Source organism: Pteropus medius, unplaced genomic scaffold (genome assembly GCF_902729225.1).
Source record: "Pteropus medius unplaced genomic scaffold, Ma_sr-lr_union100, whole genome shotgun sequence".
NCBI lineage: Eukaryota > Metazoa > Chordata > Mammalia > Chiroptera > Pteropodidae > Pteropus > Pteropus medius.
In genome coordinates this window covers 691,114-706,684 of record NW_024349125.1, presented here as the reverse complement: position 1 = coordinate 706,684, position 15,571 = coordinate 691,114, and the positions used below count along the sequence as shown (strand labels likewise).

Here is a 15,571-nt window from a genome sequence, read left to right as displayed (position 1 = left end):
TGCCATGATTCGTCTGTGTGATCATGGTGATTTGGGCCAGGGTGATAGTGGTGATGGATAAGATCAAGGGTATGAGAAAAAGGGGGGAGTTAAGGATGACTCCAAGATGTTGGGCTGTGCAGCAGAGGACTAGAGTTGCCATTGACCTATCACAAAGGGGTTCTGGTAACGAGGGATTTCTGGTGCTGCCAGTTGGATCTGTTGTAGCCAGTTAAGCTTCTGTTATAAAGATAAATGGCAGTGCTAGGAAGGAGACTCTCCACTCCCTTGCAGTAATGGCTTCTAGCATTGGAAGAAAAGGTCTCTTGACAATTCAGGAACTGTTTACCAGTCTCTAGAGTTCTGTAGGAGAAATTCTTACTTGTTGCCCTGGATACCAGGTTTTGATATACAGCCATACCAATTGCATGGATGGGACCATGCAATTGGTATGGCTGTATATTCATAAATTTGTATGAATATACAAATTTGTAACTCTGGTGATAGTAGTATTATTTACCCCTGTTCTATCAACAAATAAAACCTTAGAAAGAGAAATATATTAATCTCCTTTTGAAGTAAAATTTAATATTCTAGAATCTAGGCAATTATATATACATATGCTTTTAGAGATTTTGCTATATCATTTAACATACATATATATGTATATATCATTTAACATACATATATGTATATTTAGAGATTTTGCTATATCATTTAACATACATATATATATGTATATATCATTTAACATACATATATATGTTTAGTTTTTTTATATATATATACATATATATGTATATATACATATATATGTATATATATATGTACATATATATATGTATGTTAAATGATATAGCAAAATCTCTAAAAGCATAGATACATTCCCAAAATATGTAGCAAACCTGTTATATAATTAAGACCTTTTTTTTTGGTTTTATTTTAGGGTGGACCTTTTCATTTTGATGTCTACTACACTTAAAGAATCAATGAACATTTTAATAAATATGAACAATAAATACACTAGCAATGTAGGCTAGAATTTCAAGTTCCCAATACTCAACATTATTGTGGTGTTTGAAATATAGGTAATATGTCCTTACTATAATTATTATATAGATGTAGTTATTATAGACTCATTACTGTGTGTCTATATATGTTTTTTCACCCTCCTTCACCTACTAGAGCTTTTAATGGAGTTGGCTGAGAAGTATTATTAGTTTTCTATCTGAAAAAATAAGCTTTAAGATAAGAAATAAGAGTATTTTATGGGCCCAGCACACTTCCACTGTGGCAGGCTACTACCTAAGAATTAAGAATTAAGCATATTTTAAAATGTTATATAAAGTATATATGAGTTCCTTATGTGGCAAATTGAAAATAAGAGAGCTTAAGCAAGCTGCACTCAGTGTTCCTTTCTTAACTCTCAAGTCTTAGCATTCCACTGCTGTTGTTTATCTGGTTGTTTTTACTCCATATTTTACAGTTATGTATTTTCTTTATAGAGAGAAGGCCAAGTGGAAGCAGGGATCATGACAGCCACAACATGGTTGAAAAAGGAACCTCCAGGACACAAACTAGAAACAGTAAGCAATTTTTGAATCTGTAACCCAGAACTCCTAGAAAACATGTACTGTGACAATTTTAAGTTTACTTTCCTTTTTCCTTTATTTTCCAATGTGTAAAGAAAAAGTCTTTTTTAAAAAAGTCAAGGACACAATATCAGAGGACTGTCCCTAAAATTAATAATTTAGGCTAATTTAACATTTCGTATCATAAGAACAAATTCAGGAGCACTCATATCTTTATATTTAGACTAGAATTTTAACTATACCAAACTGTAAATCCAAAATTAAATACACTGTATAGGTGATCAATCCAATCTAAATAATTTTTTACTCAACAATAAATTAAGTTGCAAAATAGCAATCCAAATGTATTTAAGAATATTAAATCCAAACATCAAAATTACTTTCTTATTCAAGTAGCTATTTTATTTGAGTCCTTAATCTTGTAATCTTTTTGGTAGTTTGTCATTTCGCATACTGCAAAATCTATATTGCCATCAAAGGGTCTTTTTAAAAGTAAAGAATATATGTAGAAGACTTTTTTTTGTTATTGTTTTTCCTTGTTTGGTTTTAGGAAGTTATATAAATTTATAATAGCCTATTGATTTAGAATATGGGGTGAATATTTTTCTAAATTTATAGAAATACATGAATATCAAATGTTGGCAAAAGTATTGCTAAATAATACTTTTCCAAAATCTTTTACTAATAAAGCCTCAATATAAGGAAACTGAAGGATATATTTAGCTTTGACTAATGTGAAAAACTTAAATATTGGATTTAAACTTGTAGCAAATTTTACTTCAAAATATCAATATTTTCTTTATTTCTAGTTGTCAAGATCCTTTTTGCTCTTTTTGTTTCTAATCAGTTAGAACCACTTTCCAGTTGTGAATTTTTTACTTTGCTAACTCCTACAAATTTGTTTTGTTCTTAAAGCATGATTAGATGCATCTGCTAGACTATAGTAAGCAATAGTTGTATACTTTTCACTCTCGAGGCCAGAATTGGTCCCAGCCTCTTAGGAGCTGACCACTCGGCTCTGTTTTTCTTATAAATAATTTGGTCACATGGTATTCTAGTTTAAATTCTTACTTACTTTGGAAAGTTATTCAACTTGAAAAGAGAAAAGAGTATACCAGACTATAATATTAAATTCTTCATATTTGTTTATTAAATATACTTTTACAAAATACCAAGTGATATACTTGTACAAATTATCTGTCCAAATTTAATTACTTTCCAGTGTGATAGATCTTGACATTTTCAAATATTTCTGTCATTGCTTCCTATGTAGCCTAGAGAGCCTGACTGTCAAGAACACAGAGGTCCAGAACAACCTGCAGAACCTCTGGCAAAAGAAGTATGTGATCTCTGCAGTGATTTTAGTGATGATGAAGCAGAGGAAAATTCAAGAATAAAGACTGCTAAAAACAAAGCATCTGACTCAAGTAAAGCTTCAAGTTCTCTTGGACAGCTCACCTTACTCCAGTGTGGTTTCTCGAAATTGCTTGAGACAAAATGTAAATCAGTTGAAGATAGTGATGAAAATATTACATCTGAAGATAAAAGTTCTGATGAACAGCCCACCTGCCTTTCAACAGAAAACAAGGATGCTGGTTGTCAGAAAAGTCAAGACTCTCTTGGTACTTCAAAACATCAAACATTATCTAACATTCTAAATCCAAATGAAAAATGTATTTTTGATAAAAGTGAGAAGAGTTTAGAAGAGAATGTTTCTTCTGAGTCTGATGATGAGAAAAATTTTAAAAATACAGCTGACCACCTTTGCATTTTACAGAATGTCACAGAATCGGAAGATAGTGATGTCATCTTTCCCACACAATATACAACTCAGAAATTCCCTGAGAATAGTGTAAGGTTTAAGCCACCCATGGATGGATCTATAGATTCTGAAACAGAAAACCCTGTAAAAATAAGAAATAATGGTGATGATAGAAAGACCGATGTCAGAGGAAATGGACTAATTTCAAAACAATTAAATCCTGAGAACATGACCTTGAAATCTATTATGAAAAGAAAAGGCAGTAGTGATATTAGTGATGAGTCTGATGACATTGAAATATCCTCCAAGTCAAGAGTAAGAAAACAAAGAGCTACTAGTTCTTTGAGGTTTAAGAGAGAAAAAACAATGAAGAAAGCAAACCAACTATATCCAACAGATGAAGATTGTAACTCTCAGACTATTAATGAATTTTCATCCTCAGATGATGATTTTTCTGTTAGCCGTATCAGTTTCTCTAAACAGAGACATAGACCAAAAACTGTAAAAGAGAGAATCGGTTTATCTTCAAAATTTCCTAACCATAAGAAAAATAGCACTGTCGTACCAAGAAAACCAGTGAAATTTTCAAATGAGAGTATTGTCCATCAAGAGCAGATGTATGAATCAATGGATAAATTTTTAGGTAACGACATATACTTTCTAAAAACTTTACTCATTTGTTATGTGCAAATAGTTCCATAAGAGATTTTTGAATTAGCTTATAAAATAACTCTCTCGGTCAGGAAGTTACATTGAAGCACAAATGAAGTGGGTGGGGGCCAAGATAAAGGGAATACCAGCTAGCTCAAGATAGAGAACTTTGTTATCTCTCCCAGGGCCTCCTTTATGTGCCCCATCTGAATCACAGCCCCTCAATCCCCATAAATACGAATTCAAACTTGTATAGTAATCACTTTTTTGCATTTTTATGATTTTATCACACAAACGTGTATCCCTAGATATTACACTTTAGTCTCATTTTTAAAAATATTTTTATATAGTCTCTTTTAATCTGTAGTATTCCTTTTTTATCCCTTTTATTTTCTTATAATTTATCTGCTAAAGAACCTGTACCATCTATAGAGTTTTCCTCAATTTGCATTTTGCTAATTATGTACTCTTGATGTACTGAACATATTCCTTTGCCCTCCATATTTGCTACAAATTAGCGTTATCAGAGACTATTTCAGATTCAGGTTTATTCCTTTGACAAGACGAAAGTTAGTGTTTGGCAAAAGTATGGGAGGCACAAAATGTCACTGGTCTCTCTATCATTTTGGCAGCCATTGATGCTTAAATGCCTGTAACTATTTATCCAGAGTAGGAAAATGATGTTTTCTACTCTTATTTCTTTTTCATTTGTGAATTAGAATGTTTCTGTAAAAGGATACTTATATCTACTGTTACTTACCCAGTGTTATAGTTCATATAGAAAAGGCAGGGAACATAATTCCTGTCTTTACCAGTTTTTAGTATAAATCGATTCGCTATCATCCTTAGAGGATGAATTTAGTGATTCAAAGACATTTAATGGATCTCAATCCATTGCAATTAATATCATTATTAAGGCTCATTTGGCTCTTTGGAGAGCAGGAGCCTATGGACATGAGCATTTTGGTTCCTGAGACCCTTTGACATGACACTAGTCATCTTTGATTGCTACTTAGTATTACAAAATGTTCCAGGATCATCTCATACATTTTCTGCCCCAGAGCTAGAATTAGTCATTTCTCCAAGAAGTCTTTTAGGGGGAAACTGTGATTCAAGACCACAGCCTTTTGCTAGGAATGGTCATTGCTACTACTTGCTTAGTTATTATTTCTGGACATTTTCAGTGGACAGATTATATGTTGTGTATATGTGTGTATGTGTGCACGTGTGCATGCATGTATACACATGTGTATATATTTTTATTTGTGTATATGCATATGTTTATATATATTTATGTGCATATATATTTTTATATATCATGATAAAAGACTATGTGTTTATGTTGATATTTCCATATTTATATCGATACTTAATATGAGAGTATATTTTACTAAACTTCTTTTCTGTCACATTTTTGTACCATTTCCTCCATAATGGTAATTCTGGTTCTTAAGCATATAGGGAATGATTTAATTATAGTGTCCCATAATTACTCATTAGTTTTATCCCATATTGTATAAAAGTCAAAGAATAAAAATACCAATACTGCTACACTATGATTCCTGGAAACATTAGGATTTGTTTGTTTGTTTGTTTGTTTGTTTGCATATACTCTTCTATTTCTTCCTATTTCGAAAATGGATATTCTGTATCTATGGTGTCAGGACATGCAGACATTGAATTATATACTCTCCCCCTCTTAGACTTAGTTTATTCTTGGTTTGCAGGTAAATATAAATTTATCGATCCCCATGAGTCCTTATATCAGTGTCTCTTAAGTCATTTTGGTCATCTGAAGCTTATTTTCTAGCAGATCCCTTGGAAAGTGCTCATGAGAATAATATTCCCTGTTTTTGATTCTTGTTGATAACACAATGCGCCCTTATACTTAAGTCGTTTTTGCTGAATATAAAATCCTTGGCTCACACTTTCTTTTCTTAAATATTTTAAATACATATCTTCATTTTCTTCTGGCATGAAGTGTTGTGTCATGTGTTCTTTATTTTTTTCTCCTAGATGCCCATAGGAATTTTTCCTTTTCATTATTGTCCAGTAATTTTACTAGATTGTGTTTTGGTGTTTGTTTTAGTCAGCTTAGGCTGCTATAACAAACTACCATAGATTAGGTGGCCTAAACATTTATTTCTCACAGTTCTAGAGGCTGGGACATGATGCCAGGTTAGGTTCTTGTTTAGGGCCCCTTTCCTGGTTTGCAGATGGCCCCCTTATTGCTGTATCCTCACATGGTGGAGAGAGAAATCATCTCTCTCCTGTATCTTCTTATAAGGGCACTAACTCTGTTCATTAGGGCTCCACCCTCATGATCTAATTGTCTCCCCAAAGTCCAACTGCAAATACCATCACACTGGGAATTTAGGACTTCAACATATGTATTACGAAGGAACAAAAACTCATTCCAAAGCAATGTTGGTTATTCTGGGTCAGTATTCTCAAAGTCTAGTTTCAACTCAGTTTTAATTTTGGAAAAGCTTTCTTGTACTAGTGTTTTTAATTACTTGTTTTATCCCTTTGCTTTGGCTTTCTTCTTCAGGGACTCCTGTTATTTATATGTTCAATCTTCTTTTCCTGTCCTCAAAATTTTTGTCACATTCTCTCAAATCCTTTTCATCTCATTTTCATGTCTTTTTACTTTTTAAAAGTTTTCTCCTTTCTCTTAAAGCATTATCTATTTTATTTATTCCTTATGTTTCTAGTTTAGTCTTCATTTCTGAAATAATGTTTTTAATTTCTAAGTTTTTCCTGAGTTCTGGCACTCATTTCTAGGTTATTTTAATTCTGACTTATGTTGTTGGTTCTTGTATTTTATCATTTATTAAAGTCTTTTACCTCATTTTGAAATCAGTTGCAATTTTCATCTGTTTTGTTAGCAAATATTTCTGGCATGTTTTCATTGTAGGGATAAATTCTGTTGCTTATTCTCTTTACTTTTATAACAATTTTTATGAGATTTGATCCTTTTTCTTACTTATGTAGAAATTATTTTCTCTGAATTTTTAAAGTAAGGCAGAGTTTAGGACATTTTTCTAACTTCACAAAGATCCATATCTGCGGTTTTGTATAGTGTTTCTCTCTCCCTCTCCCCTACCTTGCTCTAGACCTTCTCTTTTCCTCATCCCTGTTCTTCCTGTCCTGCTAATTTTGACATTCACCAGTTTTTCCCCACCTTGTGGCCCTGACCTGGGAGCCTGGTGGGTCAGTTTGGAAAGTTCTTCAGTGCTAGCCTGCTCCATCTCCTCAGGACATCTTACCTCAAGCCTCCTGCACCCACCCACTCAGCATTGGAGAGCAGAAAACCTTCCCAGATTCAGCTACTGTCTCCAATTTTCCCATTGTGTTTTCCAGTGAAAACATTTTAGCTATTCTGGGGTCCCTGTTCTCAGATCCATCAGATGCTGCCCTGTTACTTCCTTCTTCCTCCGTGCAAGACCCTTATGCCACGCAGAGTGTGTAGCTGTTAGTGGGTTGTCCCCAACTGCTTGTTGTTATTTTAGAGCTCATGGGGGTATCTTGTCATCTCATTTTGGTTTTGCTCTCTAGTTGCTCTCTGTGATATTTATAGTAGAAAATATACTATTACCATACACATCCCCTGGTGTCTTGAAATGTAAGGAGAATATTATCTTAGTTGCTCTTTCACTCATCTTATTTAACGTCATCTTGTTTTTGCATGATTGGCAATTCTGGTTGAGCGAAACTCAGGACTGGAAACACTACACGTGTTGAAGGTCATAATCAAGGTTCATTGCCAGAGCTGTTTGAGGGAACTTTTACAGACCTTAGTTCTAGCCTTGTATTTATGACCACAATTTAAAAGTAAATTATAGGTGCCTAGAAGCAAAGCAATAAAAAATATAGTCATTTTTTAAACTTCTTTTGGATAAAAGCTATAAGTTAATTTTTTTTCATTTCCTAAATTTCCTCCCAATCTTGACATTCTCTGGGCATATGTACAAAAAAGACATAATACAAACAGTAAAACCGAACAAGCCAACCAAACTAAACTCCCTGGTCATAAACCCCATGCTCCCACTCTATCACTGTAATCAAACACATGTTTAAAAGAACAGATGAAGCTAGCACTGCTCTGTTAATTAGTAAACTATTTTTTTAATCAACTGGAACAACAAATTCATAGAAATGACCCTCCACCATAACTTTTCTGTTGCCAAAACCTTCAATTCAGGTTTAAATCTAAAGATTGTCACCTAATCTCAGAAGTTCGCATATTAATAAGAGGGAAAAGTCCTTCCCAAGTTAACCTAGACCAACATATTTGAACTGTTTTTTTTAAAAGAATGTTGTGATGTTAGCAAACTGAATGTTTTTCCTGAGGATTAAAAACAAAACAAGCATAACTTTTTTAGTGTATCTCCTCTAACTTTTAAAGTATATATGGAACCATATTGCTTCATAATGAGACATCACTGAATAAACATCAATTACCTTGTAGATGGTGTTCGAGAAGTGGCTTACATTCACTCAAACCAGAATGTGATTGGATCAAGCAAAGCCGAAAATCACATGAGCCGATGGGCTGCACGTGATGTATTTGAATTGAAGCAATTTTCCCAGCTTCCTGCTAACATAGCTGTTTGTATTTCTAAGGTAAGAAGCATGTAGAGTAATATTTTTATCTCATTTTTAGTTTTTATCTTCAGTTTATCTCATTTTCATAGAAATTACTCAGTAAGATCTCTAAATACTCCCTCAAAAGTAGCTGCTAAGATTGTGACATATAAATAAGTATAAAAAAAACAATACTATTTGGGGCATTGTAGTCAGTGAAGATGTTTTATAGTAAAAGACAGATTGATATCTAAATGTAATAATGGTGAGTTGATTCATAGTATCCCTCAGGAAAAGTTTGCCAAAAATGAGGAATCTGAGGGAATCGGGCAGTTAAATCAGAATCAAGACCACTTCTGCTCCTATGGAAAAAGAGAAGTGTATGATTAGATTTCCTCCAAAGTTTTTCATCTAAAATGAAGGCAGACACAAAACTAACTTTATATAGAATTTGTTTTTTTTAGCAAAATGATTTTTATAGTGTTAAAAGTGATAAATATTTCCTATAGACTCTTCACATTTAAAATTGCTGTTATATAGAACTAAGCTTTATATAAATGTGATATTTATTGACACATAGTCACTTTCATCAAAGGTTTGAAAACGATATTTTCTTTTGTCTTATTATCCTTCATTAATTTCTAAGAGCTAAGTGTCTGAGTAGTTTTCCTATCACTTTATGTGTAGAAGTTTAAAATGCATACCTTATACAGTGGTACTTTATTTCAAGTTAGTACTGCTCTTATAAATAAATAAAAGCTTCTAACGAATGCTTCTGAACTCTCAAGCTGTCTTTGTTTATTTGATTCAGTAAAGGATTTTGGATTGTCTTAACAATAAAATCAGAATACAAAATGAAATTCAGGACCAAGGGAGACATAAATTAAACTGGAAGTTCAAGACTGGGAGGAAGTTAAAATGCAGATATATAGGACATGATGTTCTTACCCAGGTTTTTTTGTTTTTTTTTTAATGACAAATTTGATTGAGTTTCCTAGTAGACAAAACAAAGGAAATAAACAATTTATTTATTGTTTTCTCAACTAGTGCATTTGGAAATGTGTGCGGGCAGTTTGAGTGGTCGCAATGACCAAGTGCCCAACTGGCATTAATGTGTGGAGGCCAGATATACTCAATTATTGTTTAAGGGGATAACACTCCACATGCCAAGAACTGTTTTGCCTAAAATGCCATAACACCCTGCTGAGAAACACTGAGCTAAATGATTGTCCTTAAGGGGGAAAAAATACCAGCTCTTCTAAGGAGAAGAAAACTTTTCCTAGCACTTAATTTGAAGGAAATTTGCCTCCTGGCTCTTAAATGAGGACCACTGAATGGTCTAGTGAACAGTCAGTTGTCTTATAATATCCTAAGAGTAAATGTAATAACGGACTTTGAAAGGCTGTGCTTTTAGCATTTTTCAATGTAATCCAAAGGGCCAACACCAAAATACAACTCATGAAAGCATTCATTTCAAAAGACTCAGGTATGCTGCTTTTTGTTATTCTCATTTGATCCAGAAATATACTGTTTCTCAGTATATTTGTAGACATTTGATCCAGAAATATACTGTTTCTCAGTATATTTGTAGAAATATACTGTAGACATTTCTACAGTTTAACTACCTTGTAGGAGCTATCTGGAAAAGGTTGGAAAAAATATGTTGAGTTTGCCAGAAACTTGCTTTATTAAAATGAAGAACATATCAGTATCTTTTAAATAGCTCATTTTTTATTAGGGTTTTCTTTTTCTAAACAAATTTTAATGTGAAAGAAGTAAGAGAGTTTGTCAGACCTCTGTAGTAGATGCTAATGAAATGATTTAACTAGATATTAATTATTAGCTTATTTAAATATTTTGCAGAGAAGAAATTTACAGGTGTATAATTCCTCCCAAAATGGACCCGAGAAGCAACCCCTAGATCTAGAAGCAATAAAAAGCCCCTTTGGAACCTTCTTAAGGAAAGTTATAAAAATGAAAATACTGCAAATATAGTTTGCCTTTAATTTGCAGGGAGTGGGGGGTGGGTGGGGGAGTTATTTTATCCTTATATTAACAATACCAATAGTTTTCAGTCTTTTTCAGCCCCAACATTCTTGAGGTAGACGGCACACTCTCCTCAGAAACCTCATCTCTTCACAGTGATTTTCAGAGTGAGGGATATTTCTTACCAGGAAACAAACTGAAGTATCTATCCCCTAGGGCTTCTAATATGCCCTTTGAGGCCATATATTTCCCCTATCACACGTAGACAAACTTAATATTTCTTTTACAGAGAAAACAAAGAAAATTGTTGTTTCATGACTAAATCATGGTTGGTATAAAATATTCAGGGAAGCTTTAAAGCCACTAAACAAGGGGTCCAATCCCATGCCACCAAAGCTCACAGGCCAAGAACTGTCTGTATAGACATTTATTTCAGTGGCCAACTTCTTTAAATCAATACTTGGTACAGTAAAATTCCAACAAAATAAGAATAAATCCCTCAGGTTTGACTTACACCATTTAATATATCAGATTAATAATATAGCTGTACTTTAGCATCTTAAATGTTGTGATGTATTACCTATATATAAAAATTACTCAGGGACAATATTATAAACTTACTATTTTTTTTAAAAGGTCTTACTTGCTATATGAAAATCAGAATTTTCAAAATAGATAGTGGTCATACATATTTGTGATGTTCTTAGTTTTTCACCATTATCAAAAACTAAAACTACTGTATTTTTGACAAAAATACAACCGCTGAGACATACCTTATGCTTTTCTCCTTTTAGTTTAATTAGAAGTAAATTAATTAAATAACTCATATAATGAGTCTCATCTTTAATTTGTTAAACTCTGTAATCTTCCATAAGCAGAAAGAATTGTGATGGCTATAACTAGCCTGTGGTATGCACTCTACTCAGAATGCCAGAATTTGAATTCTAGCTGAACCTCATACTTCCTGTGTGGCCATGAGAAAGTTACTTACCTTCCCTGTGCCTCAGTTTCCTTGTGTTTAAAATACAAATAATTATACTTCTTACCTCAAAAGGTTTTTTATGAAAACTGAATGAAGTAATACCTGTAAAATTCTCTGAACAGTGCCTGACACAAAGTAGCACTCATTGCTACTACTACCATTGGATAAGACTGATATCAGGACTCTAACTCCCCTGGTTGATCCCCAGGGAATCAACTAGAAGTAATCATAAACAGTTGTATGCAACCCTATTTAACTATAAATAAAAGAATGGGTGGTGTAGTAGATCTGGGGCTTTAGACTCCCTTTAAAAAAAAACCAAGAATGTTCATGATAGAATATTTTTCAAACTTTTATATGTGACTATTGAGTTTTTGCTTATGAAAATAGCCACTCAGTTCTTTATAATTTATATTAATTTATTTTATAATAGTCTATATGAGAATCGAAGTTACTAGTAATTTTTTTCTCTTTAAAGCTGATAGATTCCTTTTCTCTTTAGATTCATCAATTGAAGTGACTCCTTCTAATTTAAGATATCTCCATAGCTCTGACAGTCAAATGAGTGAGACATCACTCTGCCTTCAGACTAGTCCTTCTGCATTATCTTTATACATAATACTCTTGGTTCTCCTCATTATCATTCTTCTGGAAACTAAATACAACCTCAGTAATGTCAGGGAGATAGAAAGAGGGTTGTGTCGTTTTTCTCTTTAAAACTATTTGTAAACTATATTAAGGATTTCTGAAGAGATGTTTTAAAATAATACTATCACACATAGATGAGATATTGATGACATTTCAAAGTCATCTCACAGAATTTCTAAGAAAAAAGTGTTCACAATCACTGATTTCATCATATCTGGTCAATATTACTTTAACTCTTTTAATGAATACATCATTGGAACATTTGTTAGAGATACATATATCACTCACTGAGAGGTTTTACAGCTTGTAGTATGATGGTGGGTGGCAATAGCAAATTTGCAGTTTTGAAAAAATTTTAAAATAGTTATGGGAAGAAAAGAGAGTAAACTAAGGTGAAGGGAAATGAAGCAAAGTGAAGACAAAAGAGACTCAGCCATAGTGTTAGAAAAATCTGTAAACCTCTCGCTTCTGAAGACTCCAAAAATCCCCAGACCTCCCACCTATAGTATAGTGTCTTTCATCTGGGGCTCACATCCAGAATCTTTTTGATTACTGAGAATTCTTCTGAGTGCTTCATGTCTGTCACCAGAGTTTTATTAGAGACCTTTACTTGCGTTTGAAAAGATTTTGTGTGTTTGTGTGTGTGCATGCGTGCGTGTGGTCTGTGCCTGTGTGTGTGCGTGCATGCGTGCCTGCAGGCAGATGCAGATGTATTGCCTCACTTTCTAAGAAAACAAATACTATTTATTTGTAAGATAGCAATACACGATTGACAGTGACCACAATATGCAAGTATTTCACTTTCCAAGGAAGACTATAGTTAAGTCTAAGTTAAAGGCTTAACTAAATTGCAAAGGAATATACTAAACAGTAAACTTACAAAAGAGAAGTAATATATACCACAATCCTAGATAAAATCCTATGGCCTTTCAGAGTTTCTCAGTCCTTTTGATGTAATTATTGATAACCAAAATGACAAAAGCGGTGAACTCGCTTTTCAAATTTAACTATATATTAAGATAAGGCCTAATATTTAAAAATATCTATTTCTATCTTTCCTTTGGTTTCTTGTAGTTTGTACTTTTATAAATAATTTCTATTTATAGAACACATTTTATAGATGTCTTAAATGAAAACCCATCTCCCCTAAAATAAATTTTTAATTATGCTTTTATTATATAGTAATACAAACAATATAAAATAAAAATTTGTTTTGTCTTAAATTATACTTGGATATTTTAGAACCATTTCTGAAGACAGCTTATTTTAAAAGATGAGATGTCTGATAACAAGAGGGAAAACCTGTGTGATTCAGAGTTAAGCTCAGACCAAAAGAAATGTTTTAAATGTTTGAAGGAACTGATAATAAATGCCTTTTTTAGAGTTAATTTGTTCTTTTAATATATGGAAGTATGTCACAAAACCTAGCTATACCTGTTTGTGATGTGGTGCCTCATTTTTTCAATCAACTGCATGTTTTCAACTTAAGTTTACTTAAAGTTTTCTGAAAAGAAATGTACAAAGACAGCATTCAATTAAGGATTAATCACTATGGCAACTGAGATGTGGTGACTGAAAGAGGGAGGATGTATTCTCCCCTCAGCTTCCTGCCAGCTGTCATAGTCAACCTCTGCTGCCTGAATCCAAGCCAAAATATAGACTGTGACCAACTCTAAGAAACTATATCTGTATTTTTATAAATTGGTACAAGTATCAGACTATAAAAGAAGACTTAATCCCTTGAATTGGATGACAGACACTTGGCACTCTCACCAGTATTTGACAGAGAAATAACAGGTCGCTTTGTAGTAAAACCTGGATTAATAGTAAACCCTTCTTTATGTTATTGCAGTGTGGTGTAAATGAGAGAACTAAGCATGCTGTCAGCCTGGGGGCAGTGGGTGGCATGGTGGGGGGGATGGGGGAGTGCCTTTTATATAACCAGTGCAGGTTTAAGCACTGTTCAGAATACTGTAAATACAAAATGTTGTGTTAGTAAGAACTTCTCTTTCTTGTATTTGTATTAAATTGGCATTTTGTAGACAACTTAAAGAAAGGATTTCTATGAGCTCTGGTGGATTTGATTGCAGTATGTTTATACAGCTTTTGGAGTCAGCAAGGAGGGATGGACTGTTTACAATGAGCAGACTTTGGGGAGATATAGCATTCCATTATCCTGTTTTTCAGGATGGTGAAGGGCATGATGGTTTAAAGTAATTGTTCACAAATGACTAGTTTATGAAGCAGTTCAGTAAGGAAGGTTTATGGTTTCAGCATGTGATAGAATTAACTCTTACTGGGTGGGATTTTTCTCGGTCTTATCATTTTTCTTTCTATAGCTAGGTGTTAATTTTATGATGTTTATATCAGAAAGTTATTCTTTCAAGTGATTTTAATAGAGATCAAGGTTTGTAAAATTGTGTGTATGTATGAAATTATGTGACTACTTTTGGCATGAAAAAGGCTTTTGTGTTTCTATCCTTAGAACTAGGATTGATTCAGAAACATAGTATGTCATTTATAAAGAATACCTGTTACCTAGTCAGAGGAAGAAGAATCTGGTGTTAACTGCAAATATATATACCTATTCTCCTCCTACCTGGTGGCTCTGAGAAACTGTGGCACCCTTTCTCACAGTGATGTTAACCAGGATTAGTAGAATAATGATTAATGTGTACAAAACACATTCAACTCCTTGAAAAAAAGGCATTAAATGTACTCAAAATATAATATTAATTTTTATTATTGTAATTATGATTATTGATGATCAGTAGGGGTAATGAGTGAAACTCCCTCTGTTATCCTCTATAATGAGAATATGGAGAATATAGAGAATATTATTATTTTTGTTGTTAATAGTACCAATAGTAGAATACTTTAGAATATTATTAAAGATAGCTAATCCAATCGTCTAATTTTGTAGATGAAAGATCTGCCTTGAACTATGGCTGATTTGTCATGAAGACGACTATAGAAAAAAATTGTATTTGAAAGAAATTATAAACTAATTTGGCAATAGACTGGACTGACAAACAAAAAAAAAATCTTTGCTTATTAGGAAATAGTTTGATTCTAACTCTTCTTTTAGCTGGTCATAGTTCCAATTACATAGAAGATAAATATAGCTTCTTTGAACAATTTCTCTCTTTAAAATAGTTGGAAGATTCTAACTTGTTAAAAAAAATACCGTTTCTTCAAATAATGCCTTTTAAGTAACAATATAAAAGCTTAGCGACATAAGGCCTCACTGAACTTTGATTGACTCCACCTAGTTACTTAAAGAATGTTAAGCACTTAGCCCTTTTCAAATTATATTTTATCCCTCTCTGAAAACCATGGTATCAATTGGACATGCCCACTTAATGGAAACACCTATTGCCTTGT

General features: G+C 33.0%; 1 protein-coding gene across 5 annotated transcripts in view; it reads left to right on the top strand.

The window, feature by feature from the left end:
* The window catches only part of ERCC6L2 (ERCC excision repair 6 like 2), a 117,774-nt gene that overhangs the window by 80,188 nt on the left and 22,015 nt on the right, over positions 1-15,571 (top strand). For all 5 annotated transcript variants that reach the window (XM_039880458.1, XM_039880457.1, XM_039880456.1 and 2 more), the window contains 3 exons: positions 1,485-1,565; positions 2,845-3,976; positions 8,456-8,610. In XM_039880458.1, coding sequence (XP_039736392.1) covers positions 1,485-1,565; positions 2,845-3,976; positions 8,456-8,610 — 1,368 coding nt within the window. The remainder of the gene's footprint in view (positions 1-1,484; positions 1,566-2,844; positions 3,977-8,455; positions 8,611-15,571) is intronic.